Genomic DNA, 14,507 nt, shown 5'->3' with positions numbered 1-14,507 from the left:
TTTTTGTAGTACTCTAACAGAGCACACTGATCGAACTCTTACAATACAATGCACATAGAATGTCTTATAACAATCTACATAGAGTTTCCACCAACAAATCTATGAGCCTTAAAAACTTTACCATTCTAGTGTACTAAAATAGAATTTTCTTAAGTGATGTGAGCAACTGACAAAAGTGGAAGAGTAGCAAAGCATTTGGGCAAATTTTTATTTATTTATTCATTGCTACTGGGTAGATGGCATGCCAATGTGCTCAGGAGCAAATAATTCCCCAAAGAAAATTACACACATACTGTATACATGATTACAGTACAAGTTATATATCTAGTAATTGGTTAGTAGATATGTCAATATTTTCCAACTCAATCACTGAAGTTGGCATATGAAAGTGGAGGTCTCTGGTTCTGGTGAACAAATTCTTCCAATTCCTTAGCTAATACTCTCAGTACTTTCGAACCACAAAAGGTTTGCACTACAATAGTTACTTCATGACCAAGTTATTCATCAAGTGGATTAACTTGTTCTCAATCGATCTGTACAAATATTGGATAGTAAATGTGCTGCATTATTCTCTTAGTGCCTCTAAATTTTAAGCAATTCAACTTAAGCATGCATGTGTTATTACAATTTTGCTAAAGTGTGTGAAAAGAAAAATAATTATGTAAGATAGAATTGCAACGATACTATGTGTAGATGTATCGGTATATTGCCTCTGGCATATCACAATACAGTGATATCAAGACACACGGTGGCGTGTCGTGCAGCCCAAGAAGCCGGCATGCCACCCATGAGCATATTAACAGGAAGAAAGAAAATGCAATTATCACTCCTACGTATGTAGCTCTGTGATCCCTAATCCGATTGGAACCAAATTTGCTAGAGAATTGCCGGCCAGTAAGGGGAGTCTACATACCAAATTTAAAGAAAAGCGCTCCAGCCATTTCCGAGATACGAGCGAACAAAATTTCGTTATAATTTCTTCGTTTTTTTTTTCTTCTACTTCTACTTCTTCATTGCGCACACTTCACAAAATCCACCATAAAACACGAATGCATGCTCCAATTGGGCTGAAATTTGGCACACTTAAAGGGCTCATTAAGGTGGATCTCCGTAACAACTTTGGTAGGAATCCGATGAACATTCACGGAGTTATGACCGATTATTCGCATAAAACAAGGTCAAAGGTCTGTCACATCTACAGGGTAAACCCCTTGAAGAATCAGTTGAAAATTGATATGTAGATGGAGCAACCATCGTAGGAGTGCCTTTTTGTGGTTTGAAAGGAATCGAGATAAAGACCATGGAGATATGATGCAAAACCCAACCTGTGTCAAAATTACGCGATCGATTTTTATCAATAAAAAAACTATTAATTTTTGTGTCTACCAGGCAAACCACTTAGAACAACGAGCTGAAAATCAGTATGTAGCTGGAATAATCATCATAAAAATTCATTGCGGTAGTACTGAAGAATCGGGTTACAAACCATTGAGTTATGATTCGAAAGGCAACTACTTGTAGCAAATCCGAGATCGAGATACTCTAATAGAACAGTCACCCTAATAAAGCATTCAGTTGCGTTTATAATTTACTCAATTATAATATATTATTACATTGCAAGTTATTCTATAGGGAATTCAACAACAAACAAGTCACCCTGTAGTCAGATCAGCTGGAAGAAAGTACCTAATGGAGAGTTCAGTTACAAAGAAACCACCATGTAGAGAGTTCAGCTGCAAAAAAATCACCCTGTAGAGAATTCAGCTACAAACAAATTGCCCTGTAGAGAGATCAGCTAGAAGAAGTTACCTTGTAGAGAGTTCAGTTACAAAGAAACCATCGTGTAGAGAGTTCAGCTGCAAACAAATCACCCAGTAGAAAGTTCCGCTATGAACAGATCACCCTGTAGAGAGTTCAGTTAGAAACAAGTCATCCTGTAGAGAGATCAGCTAGAAGAAGTCACCTTGTAGAGAGTTCAGCTACAAAGAAACCACCATGTAAGAGAGTTCAGCTGCAAACAAATCACCTGTAGAAAGTTCAGCTAGAAACAAGTCACCCTGTAGAGAGATCAGCTAGAAACAAGTCACCCTGTAGAGAGGTCAGCTAGAAGTTACATTGTAGAGAGTTCAGCTACAAAGAAACTACCATGTAGAGAGTTCAGCTGCAAACAAATCACCCTGTAGAAAGATCAACTAGAAGAAGTTACCTTGTGGAGAGTTCAGCTACAAACAAATCACCCTGTAGAGAGTTCAGCTACAAACAAGTCATCCGGTAGAGAAATCAGCTAGAAGGATCACCTTGTAGAGAGTTCACCTACAAAGAAACCAACCTGCTTCATCTTTTCTTCTTCCTGTGGTAAAGAAAAAAATGATAGGTTAAAAAGCCCTAAAGCCGGCCATAGGCCGGCTTTGGGGTATGCAAATACAAAAAGAAGTGAAATCTAATCCAAAACAGCCAAGCGACACCAAATTCACCTGAACTGCTGTTATTAAAAATTTTTACCATTAACCTACCATCACAGCCATTTCTTGGCCGCCACCTTGGATTTCACATCTTTTTTCACCATAGGCTTTCTGAAGGCCGCACTCTTTTTTTACAGCTTGGCTGTTTTGGATTAGATATATATTGCACGATACAAAGTGGAATTTAAACAATGATCTGTGTTGTTTATTAAGGGAAGTAAGTGAGCTTTTGTTTTTCTTTGAGAAGCTATATATTTTATATTTGAGAAGCATTATATACTAACCACAATGTACAATAATTTGATTGTCAATCATTTTCAGGGGTGGAACCAGGATTTTGTAAGGGAGGTACACAGGTAGAAGTCACTCCACAGTGTGCAAAGCACACTACACGAAATACGAAGCATGAGCTTTCTAGGGGGTCTGGGGGCATGCAACCTCACGAAATTTTGAAATTTTAACATTCTCAGATTGAATTTGATGTAATTTATTGCAACGCAATAAATTGAAGTTAACATGCCTTGGCGTGAGTGTAGAATGGATACAGTGTAAACTTACGCACCATACCATAGTAAATGAAGCCAGCATCCTTTAGTGATAAACTAGTTTTTTGGGTAAAGTCATTAAATTCAGCAACACAGAATCCAGGAGGTCCATTAGACCAACATTGTACATTAGCAATGTATCCCAGTGCTAGTACCACAAACTGAAATAGATGCATTTGTTTCGGGTGAAACTTGAACCAATCTTATAGGATACATGAGATGCAATGATGTCATAATGATTCATTGTAATAAACTGGCTCGATAGGTTTGAGATCACGAGATCATGCCATAGTGCATGGCGTGTTCGCGAACTTGGGTCCCATCCCACACCATCCACACTTGAGTCACGGTGCATAACCACTGAACCACTGCTACCAGCTACCACTGTACTATATTTTCTACCTTATATGTAAATGTGAACCTCAAAGGGTGTTCTATTATGAAAGAAGAAAGAATCTATATAGTGAGAAGAAGAAACCAAGGCTGAAACCAAAGCTGAACCCTTACCCGAACCCTTACCCTAACTCTAATACTACTTTTCACACCCCCTAAACTAGAATGCTCAGGGCAGCCTACTAGACGCGTCCCCTAAACTCGAATGCTTGGGGCAACCTACCAGACACGTTGAATGCTTGGGGTAACCTACTAGACACAAAAAAAACCTCATACAAAAAAATTTGCACCTGGAGGTGGGGCATGTGGCATAACATTGATAGGTGTATATAGAAATTTTGAAAAATTAACATTCTGAGATTGACTTTGGTGACAATTTTGACTGAAATTTGTTGATAGTTCAAACACTGGAAGATACTGAGTTAAAAACCATGTAAAATTAGTTTAAACTGCTCCCTAATGAAATTTTGAAAACCTTAACATTGTGAGATAATTTTGACCAAAATTTTTGAATGCTTATGAAAATTCAATGCTGAATTCTACTGAGTAGCTATAAAGTCTACAAAGAAATTGATCTTTTGAGAATGATTTCAGTGCTAATTTTGGCTAAAATAAGGTTGAAACTTTAGAATTAGCATAAAGTCTCCTGCACAAGCATCACAAAAAATTAAACATATAGATAATCCTGGAATTTGGCGTGCAGCTGCATCTCCAGATAATTTCTATAGTCACTAGGGTGTGGAAAGAATCATTAACTAAATGTAGAACAGATGCTTTAGTTGTTTAAAATGACAAACAGTGTTTTACAATAATGCTACTCTTGACTGTTTTATTAGAGTAAATGACTGTTCTATTAGAGTATCTCAATTTCTAAACATAGAGGGTGCTCTATCCCACCTAGTTCCCCTTGTGCTATGTCAATATGGGTAACAATTTGCTACAGACACAATAATTATATTACACATACAGTAGTCATAAACTGCATAAAAAATGTTTGAATTGTGTCTAAGGTGTCTAGCTATGTTCAACGAGCAACACTATAAAAAATTCTGAAGGGGAGGGGGGACTGGTCCTCCTCCTGGATTCGCCCCTGATGGTAACAAGTCTTGATATGTCGATACATCACGATACACGATATATCAATACAGTTTGACTTTGTATTGAAGCAGCGATATCGTCTTAAATAATGCAAGAACACTAATAAGATATATCTAAAGAAAATGGATGAACTTTGAAGGCACATATCTCAGTGATGTCTGGCAGGTATTGATGAAAAAAGTTACAGATACATGAAAACGGTGTTTCTTGAATACACAATTGTATTGTGCACCTTCAGGTGTAAGTGACCTCTATTGTTTCACTACTTAGTCAAACTTAAAATTCTTAATTCTCCTTGTACTCTTTTGGTATGGATATACTGTAGCAGATTATTAATGTAGTCAACAAATAATTTCTTTACTATGTACCTCTATTATTTTGATACCCTTTCTCATAAATATGACATATTATTGCCTGTTGAAACTTTTAATGTAGCAACTGTATTCTCTTGGTTAAACGCTACATCTTAAATAGTTGCCATATTTTAGAAATAAACCATAACCACTCTTAAAAAATTAGCATGGCTACTATTTGAATCTGTAGCCCCTGATCATACAGTACAATAGTACTTATGTTCACAAAGGTGTAGGCATGGCCCATGAAAAACGTCACCCAAAACCAGCCTAGCTTTTCCCAGACGATGATGAGGCAGTATTGCTTAGGCAAAACTAAGCCAAAACAAGCCTTGAGATCTGAAATGCTTTCAATATGTTGTTACGGAATTTACAAACAAATATATTTAATGGAATTTTCCAGTGATTGACTGACTAACTGACTGACTGACTGACTGACTGACTGACTGACTGACTGACTGACTGACTGACTGACTGACTGACTGACTGACTGACTGACTGACTGACTGACTGACTGACTGACTGACTGACTGGATGAGTAAGTAACTGGCTGACTGAATCCTTCAGAAAAGCGTAACTCAATAACGACTAAGGCTACAGGCTTGATTTTTTTTCACTGCTTGCCGTCGCTTCAGCCTAAGAGGGCCTTTTGGCATTCTGAAGTATGTACAATGCATTCTTCATGGACTTACCACTGTCCTCCTTTGTGTCCAAATCATCTTTGCTGACAGCAAAATGTGTCAATTTGGCGGTAGCACATGACGGCCTAATGGAAATCATCTGTATTTTCATAGTAGTTACTTTGATTCCTGAGGTGCGTTTCAAACAGTTCTTGATTCGTAATGCTATGTAACAGGTTGAACATAGCTGACAACGAAGCATAATGGATAGTTCACTTTTCATACGATAATTGATAGCTGCGGCATGTAGCACCATTTCTTTCTTTTGATGCGGTATATGTGTGAGTTCACCAGCCACAACAATTAATTTTGCTTTACAAAAAGTTAACAAACAAGTACACAAAAAAATTGGAATTTTCAACCAGAGTAGGAACCACTGCACATGGATAAAAGTACATAAACAAGCTGGAGTAGTGCATGATATTACATCACAGTAAGATGACAAGAAGTGATATATCCCTACTGCATGTGCATGGTATCTTGAGCACAGTAGGGATATAACACTTTTTATTATTTTACTTTTAATATTGTGCACTACTCCAGCTTGTTTTATCGATGTGTTATTGTCCCTACTGTAGTTGAAAATTCCAAACATTTTTGTGTACTTGTTGTTCTAAGGAGTTATCCTTGATTTGGAAAGGAATAGCAGACTATCCTGACAATGAAATTTCACATTGTAATTAGAAGCATGCAACTTATGGATGCTATTCTACTTTGATTCCAGAGATGCTTTTAAAACAGTTCTTTTTTCGTAATACTGTGTACTGGGTTGAACACAGCTGACAACGAAACATAATGGATAATTCACTTTTCAGATGATAATTGATAGCTGTTGCCTTTGTTGATAGGGTTGCCTTTAAGAAAAATAAATAAAAATATTGCTAAGTACATAGATAGCTACAGCTTTTAAAAGAAATGTAAAGGTCTATTAGGGTATCTTGCAAGCACTTCCCAAAAAAGTGTGGAGGGGATGGCCCCACTTTCTATGTTCTATAAAATAGAGCTGCGGTCATACTTCTCATCTGCTGTTTCGTTTAGTGTACATTGCAGTGAAATGTACTAAGCATGAATTAGTATAAGTAAGTAAATGTAGGTATACAGTACATGTACAGCTGTTTCTGCTATCAATGCCACCCTCAAATAGTGGCTGCCCTTGAATAGTAGCTGCATTGATTTTGATGCTAGGCTAAATGTAGCCACAGTGTTTAAGTGAGTAAATATAGTACCTCTGGAAGATTTTTCAGAATATTGCTTTCTCATTTGAAACTCCCTATTGTCCTCTTCCTGTTGACTGAACCTTGGAAGAGAATAACTCTTGAAAGCGTTTTCATATTCGCTAGCAAGCACCTGTAGCACAGTAAAGAATGTACATAATTATGTAAAATGTATACAAGGTAGTGAACACAATAAAGTAAGACATCCACTACCTAAACCAGTAAATGGCCCTCATTCTTTGTAGCACACTCTTTGATTTATGCTAAATTACATATATACCTGTACTTATGTGCATAAGAGTAAGTAAACAAATCATTGAAATCACTGTGCAAAATGCAAACTTCTGCATACTAACTACAATGCCATGCTGCCATGTGTGTGACTACATGCTGTAGTTTGCTACTGTAATGGATTACTACTACATTTTAAAAACCAACCTCACTCTGAAGCTGTAATATCTTCTTGATCCATCTATTTTTACCTGGTAACAATTCTTTGCAATCAGTTTCTGTTAGTCTCATGAATGCTTTGCCATCAATTTCATCAACTGAAAAGAAGGAATGATGAAGTATTCATTGTAACAGTTGGAAATTTCATACAGAAGCAATTTGAGAGAGCAAGATGCTATCTATAATTATACACTAAACTTAGTACTAAAATTTGAGGTATCTCAATTTAATTTAGTCAATTAGACTGGCTTTTCAGCATAGCATCATGGGGAGATCCTTGAGGGGGGGGGCAGTTACTTTGGGTGTTATAAGTATGTAACTTCTCACAATAGTTTGTGTGCTAGGTAGGAGAAGCTACAGGTATCTAATCATAGGCAATGGAAGGATGGAAAGAACAAAGGAGAATGAGAGGTGGTCACAATTGTTTAAAAGTAAGGTAAACAAAGATGTTAAAATCGAAATACTCTGATAGAACAGTAGACTTCTCCTATAGAACATTCATATGATACACTGTATAGTAGGTAGTTTTTGAGGGTTTTTTGATTTTTGGATATTTCAAAGAGGCTTGAAGTCCTGTTGTTCTTCAAAAACAAATCTCCACAAATAAAAGTAACTTGCCTTCATGTGACCCAACATTTCTGCATAGACCACAGCATGGACTCACTCATGTATCTTGTTATTTTCTGGTTTTAGCTCAGCACTAATGATTGTAGTAAGTAATTGACCAGCATCATTGCTGTACCAATAGCAATAGCCAGTAAAAAGGTGATTCAGAATGGCAATTGTTGGGAAAAGATTCTGTCTGTTGCTACTACAGCATAGATACAATCAAGCAAGTGGCTATACTCAAGACTCCCTAATCTTCTCTCTAGTGTACAGAGGTAGGAATTATTCCATCAGTAAGTCAGTTTATGGCAAGCATGCACGTATGCGCATAATTTGCAAAACAAATTTCCATTTATTAGAAATCCACTAAAGCTTTCCAAAAAATGTGCACTTTTTATAAAATTTATAATCTTTGAAATTTAGATTTTATTTCTTCTGTAATTTTTTCTGTTTGAAAACAATCCACTATTTATTAGACAGGTTGTTTAGCTTTGATTTTGAGCATTTGGAAAAGTATCATTTTTACAGAGTTTTATGCACCCCTAATTATTATTTACGGTGCAAGCCACCCACAACTATGTGAAATATTTATGCCTGATTGCACTATTAGAAAATTTTGATCCTTCGCAACATTTTAATCCCTCCAGTTAAGCATACATTCTTTACCAACCTACAGTATGGATACAAACAAATGAAATCAACAATGAGAAAATGTGACCGGGCCTGCGAAAACAGGGCATGTGGGCACAAACTACACCCCATCACTCTACAGGTCATAACTCAGTATTGGAAATGTATTTTTCCATTCTGTAACTTGCATCATGATACCAATTAAATGCTTACTAAGAGCTGAAAATTGCTATCCCATAGCATAATGGTACAAAATGTTATGAGTAATGAAAGTGTGAAAAAGTAGGCAAAAATCATGTGCCCACATGCCCTATTATCGCAGGCCCGGTCACAAATATCATGACCACCTGGCAGACTCTCGTATGCATTCAAGTGTAAATTGGATGGTCAAGGCCGCCCAAGTCCAGTCATGAATGTTTTTTCTCCTTTCTGCAACTTCTCACTCAAATATACTTAATACAACATCCTTAAACAGGCTGTAGGATCAGGTGTCCTACAAACCTAACCCTAAGCCTAACTAGTATGTATTGAAATAGAATTGAGTGTCCAGATTTCAGTCCAGTTCAGGTAATAGTACTTTCCCTTTGCAATGCCTAAGTACAATGCATTCACACCTTATAACATGTCATGAGACAAGTGAAACAATGACACATGAGTATAAAATCTATCAACAAGCAACTTGGTTGAATCAGCTGAATCACTACCATTGGTCCAGTCTACACCATGGCATGAGTAACAGGCAGGAAGTGATGTAATGGGTCACGTTTTCTGCTTAGCATTTCAGATGTGTTGCAAAGATTTTGAAATCCTTAGTAATGGGGGAGGGAAAGTGTCAAACTGCTCGGTGAAAAATAAGCCCATAAAGTGAATCACATACCTTTGTTTTCTCTCGTAAACCTGACCGCTGTTGATTGCCCAGATTTAACACAATACTAGTGGTCTGCATGGAGTCCCAATGGCTGAAAATCCATCTAGACAAGTCAGTTTTGCCAGCAAAACTGTTGAGGCAGTGGGAATGAAGATGTCATGTACAAGATCCTCACAAAAAGTACAGCGCATGTGGGAACTGAAACTGAATTCGGCATCAAAGTTCATGGTGATGTTTGCTTTCCAGGTTAGCTGCCTGTGTCTTTCTCTTTGTACCAAGTTCCCTTGTGCAATGTGCAATACTTTTCTTGAGTGCACTATTTTCCTAATTTACTCAGTAGATTCAGTTTCTTCATGGTGTAGCTACACACACCAGTCTACTGCACTTATAATTAGTCACCAATCAACACAAATCACCGAGTTGCTTGAATAATGCCACAGGAGTTTAACGGCTCATTTTTCATACAGCAGTTTGCAGAACTAACTAATGAAATTCTTGGAATGTGCATCATGGTATATGAAGTATCGCAATTTTTTTTTGCTATCAATTCAACATTTCTATTTGACACTAATTGTTTCAAACAAAGTACAACAGCAACTTCACTATTCAGCAATTGATAGTTGGGGCATGTTCAGATGCAAATCACTTAAAATTTAAAATTGTAATTTTGTATATATGGTGTCATTCTTTCTTTTGATGCAATATGCATGGGTTCACTAGTCAAAATTATCATACAGTACGATAGTAACTGTATAGTAGGGACCACAAAGCAGTAGGCGTGGCCCACAAAATAAAATCACCCTAAAACCAGCCTCAATTTTCCCTGACTACAATGAGGCAGTATTGGTGAGGTAAAAAGATCAACCCGAAACGCTTTCAACAAGTTGCTACGGAATTTTAAAAAAATTTATTCGACGGAATTTTCTACTGACTGAGTAAGTAAGTAAGTAACTGACTGATGTCTTCAGGCAAGTATAACTCGATAATGGCTAAAGCTACGGGCTTGATTTTTTCACTGTTTGACGTCGCTTCAGCCCAACAGGTGTCTTTTGGCAAACCGCAGTACATACAATGCATTCTTTATGGACTTACCAGTGTCCTCCTTTGTGTCCCATTCATCTTTGCTGACAGGGAAAGGTGTCGATTTGGCGCGAGCACGTGATGGCTTCCCTTCGAAACGGAAATCGTCCGTATTTTTCATAGTGGCTATTTAGAATGCAAAGGCACTTTTCAAGCAGTTCTTGATTCATAATACTGTGTAACGGGTTGAACATAGCCAACAGCGAAGCATAATGGATACTTCACTTTTCAGACGATAGTTAATAAAATTGGAATGTGGTACCATTTCTTTTGGTATGCGTAGACTGTAGAGGTAACTTCTTCTGGAAAAGTTCTAGATTCGTATTGCTGTGTAACAAGTTGAACATAGCTGACAACGAAGCATAATAGATACTTCACTTTTCAGACAATAATTGATATATGTGACTGGATTTTGGAAAAACGATCCAAATCGCACATTAGAAGTTTCGAGATAAACGGTTTTAAAGAATTGAAGCCAGCATAACTCTCCAAGGATAGCAAGCACGCGTATGAAATTTACACAAAAGATGCTTCAATCTGTTACCTTTCAAGCCACTTCCAGTACTTGTAGCTGCTTGTACAGTTTCCCGCCAAATAAGATAGAAAATCTGAGCAGTTGGACGAGCGAAGTAGTATCACGAGTGCTCACAAAGGGGTGGAGGCTGGGGGGTGGCGGGGAGGGCAAAAGATAGGCCTCAAAATGGAGGCAGACCACGATTGGAGTCCAGACACGAGATTACAGGGCTGTGCTGGCTCCTTAGTAGCTGATATGTAGCAAAATCTACAGAGAACACGTCTGGCCAACATTATAAGGCTGTCCACCAGTAAACCACTGATTCTTGCCAAGCCAGGTCCTTCACAAGGCATGAAACCGCCATTTGGGCACTCCACATCACCCAGAAAAGATGTCTATTAAAACCAGCCTCGTGTAGTTTGAGTAGTGCTGAGGGTCAAAACTTGTAGTAAGATAGTGTAGCTATCCACTGGTGGTGTTAGTTTGATTTTGCCTGATGTGCGATTTGGTTCGGTTCTGTAAAATCTGGTCACATATATAGCTGGGGCACGCAGCGCCATTTCAGATGCGGTATGCGTGGGTTCACCAGTCACAATAAAATTATTTACAAAAAAAGTTAACAAATGAGTACACAAAAAAATTTGGAATTTTCAACTAGAGTAGGGACCATAGCACATCGATAAAAAGTACTGAAACAAGTTTGTGTTCAAGATGCCATAACTGCACAGTAGGGATATAACACTTCTTATTGTTTTACTGTGATTTAATATCATGGACTACTCCAACTTGTTTCAGTACTTTTTATCGATGTGCTATGGTCCCTACTCAAGTTGAAAATTCCAAATTTTTTCGCGTACTTGTGTAAACAAAAAGGAACATTACCCACCCAACCACCTCTGTAGGTATGGGAGAGGCAGTTACCATAACTTATAAATATCTTGCCCATTTGCTCAGTGAGAAGTGGAGTTCCCCATATTTATGGTTATGGACTGTAGTTTGGAGTTCTCCTTGCTGCACTCTTCAGTAATGTGTATCAGGGGATTGCATTCTAGATCCAAGCGTCCCTATGTGCCTCCAGCCATCGACCTTGCTGTTGCTAAGGGGCACCTGTCTCCTTTAGAACAATAATGCAATATATGCAGATTTTATATTGTGCTTGCTTCTTTTTCTTATAAAAATAGCTATGTCTACCAGGAGAATGTAATTCTATTATACATGACTGTTGTATTAGAGTGACTATTGTATTAGAGTATATCTCAAGTCAGCCAAGGGGTGTGCAGCTAGTTAGACCAATAAGGAGTAAGGAAATCTTGCTTGTTGTTAAGTAAATAGCTAGACTGTTATGAGGTGGGGTCCATACTCTTTCGCTATTAGTCCACCTAGATCTTTATTTGGTGGGCATGGTCGCGAACCAGATCCCAATTGTAAAGTTGCAGATATCTAGCAAGTGTACCTCTTATAGTAGTGCCGGGACTGAAGCACTTCTGAAATCCAGCTCTGAAATAATTCTGTGGTATCTAAATATGCTGCTAAAAGAAACATTAAAAATTAACATCTCAATATGGTTCCGTTAGATGGAGAAAAAGACAAGCAGCCTGATTAAAGATAAAAGGAAAGACAAGGCACAGAGGGCCCACACTCATCGGAACCCCAAAACGCACATCCCACTGGTGAGTTTGTTATGGTGGCATAAAATGGTCACCGTGCACTGCTTCGTTTGGCCTCTAGCCTTGAGACTGTGGTCAGGCAGTGAGGCAGGCTGTCGGTGAGATTAAAATTCAAGTTTTGGTGATTTTTTACAAATTCTATATCTGGCTACCTGTCAGTGTTTTGTTATATTTTATGTTGTATTATGTATTATATGGACTACCACTATTCCATAAAAGTGATTTTAGCCATGCAAAATGTTGCTAGGATGATTATTGAAGGCGGAATCTTGGACGGCATGTAACATTTTCGAGGGGATTCATACTTAAACGGTACTACTGTTCCGTTTGATAACAGTAATTTACATTTTTGACATTTTAAATACGGAAAAATAAGAGAAGTTGGCAGCTAGCACCAGTTTGAATAACCATTATGGCATTTTTTTCCCTTTATACGTACCTTTTGGTGTCATATTGGAGCCCTAACCCTAACCCTAAGGTTGGAGCTCTGATGTTGTGAGCTGAAAACAGTATTATCCTCCGAATTTATTTGAAACACTTTAGGCAATGGTAACAGAGTTATAGGAAAGGTCAGATTATTCCATGCATGTAGGGTAGCTACCTAGGGGATGGACTGATTGTTTTGTCCTAAACTATTCGGCCAGTTAGCTAAATAACTGCTCGTGTGTGACAGCTGGTATGAGCAAGTACGTATAGCAAAAAGAACTTTGATTATGTAGTGAAGTTAACAGTATAGTTTAGCTTAGTTAGATTGTTCTGGAGTAAATAGCTTTGTGCGTATCCTATTAAACGATTGCCCAGAGGGTCGGTGCCATCGTGATTAGGGCTCAAACAAATAGTGGTTTTTACTATTCGAATATTCTTTATTCACAACTACCGAATATTCGAATATTCTTTTTCAGCATTGATATGGATGAGATATCAATAATCCTGCGGCTGTACAAGATGTCTCTTTAATACAATTCAGAATCAACATGATTCGATCACTTATGTCATAGGTATGCTTATGTAGGATCAAGAATTTCCATGTACTCTACCACTGATGTTATATATTTCCTTTGAAACAAATATTCGAATACCAGAAATGGTATTCGAATATTCGAATATTCTCCGAATATTCGAATAATAGAATATTCGTTTGAGCCCTAATCGTGATTGTGTTCTCTATATGGTAAGGAATGTATGTTAAAACGTTATAGAGGCTATAAACAATAACAAAAAGTTTAGAATGAGATTTTCACTTATTCCGTAATTCCATTATTCCGCTATTCCATATTCCACGGAATACAGGTTCCCCTTTCAGATCGACCCGAAATGCTTTCAACAAGTTGCTACGGAATTTAAAAATTTTTTTATTCAACGGAATTTTCTACTGGCTGACTGAGTAAGTAAGTAAGTAACTGACTGATGCCTTCAGACAAGCGTAACTCAATAACGGCTAAGGCTACGGGCTTAATTTTTTCACTGTTCGACGTCGCTTAGGCCCGACAGGTGCCTTTTGGCAAACCGCAGTACGTACAATGAATTCTTCATGGACTTACCAGTGTCCTCGTTTGTGTCCCATTCATCTTTGCTGACAGGGAAAGGTGTCGATTTGGCAAGAGCACGTGATGGCTTCCCTTCGAAATGGAAATCATCCGTATTTTTCATCATGGCTATTTCGATTGCAGAGGTACTTTTCAAACAGTTTTTGATTCATATTGCTGTGTAACGGGTTGAACATAGCCTACAGCGAAGCATAATGGATACTTCACTTTTCAGATGATAATTAACTGGATTGGGGTATGTGGCACGATTTCTTTCTTTTGGTATGCGTGGATTTGTAGAGGTGCTTTTTGAACAGTTCTTGATTTGAAATGCTGTGTAACGGGTTGAACACAGCTGACAACGAAGCATAATGGATACTTCAGTTTTCAGATGATAATTGATATAGCTGGGGCACCTTTT

General features: G+C 37.8%; 1 protein-coding gene across 1 annotated transcript in view; it reads right to left on the bottom strand.

The window, feature by feature from the left end:
* Window positions 1-292: 292 nt before the first annotated feature.
* The window catches only part of LOC136254454 (uncharacterized), a 35,015-nt gene continuing 20,800 nt past the window's right edge, over window positions 293-14,507 (bottom strand). The window contains exons 2-4 of the mRNA XM_066047143.1: window positions 7,184-7,293; window positions 6,758-6,878; window positions 293-533 (exon numbers count right to left, since the gene is read on the bottom strand). Of these exons, the coding sequence (XP_065903215.1) occupies window positions 514-533; window positions 6,758-6,878; window positions 7,184-7,293 (251 nt within the window). The 3' untranslated portion in view covers window positions 293-513. The remainder of the gene's footprint in view (window positions 534-6,757; window positions 6,879-7,183; window positions 7,294-14,507) is intronic.

The sequence above is a fragment of the Dysidea avara genome, chromosome 4 (genome assembly GCF_963678975.1).
Source record: "Dysidea avara chromosome 4, odDysAvar1.4, whole genome shotgun sequence".
Lineage (NCBI taxonomy): Eukaryota > Metazoa > Porifera > Demospongiae > Dictyoceratida > Dysideidae > Dysidea > Dysidea avara.
This window is presented reverse-complemented; position numbering and strand designations above follow the sequence as displayed.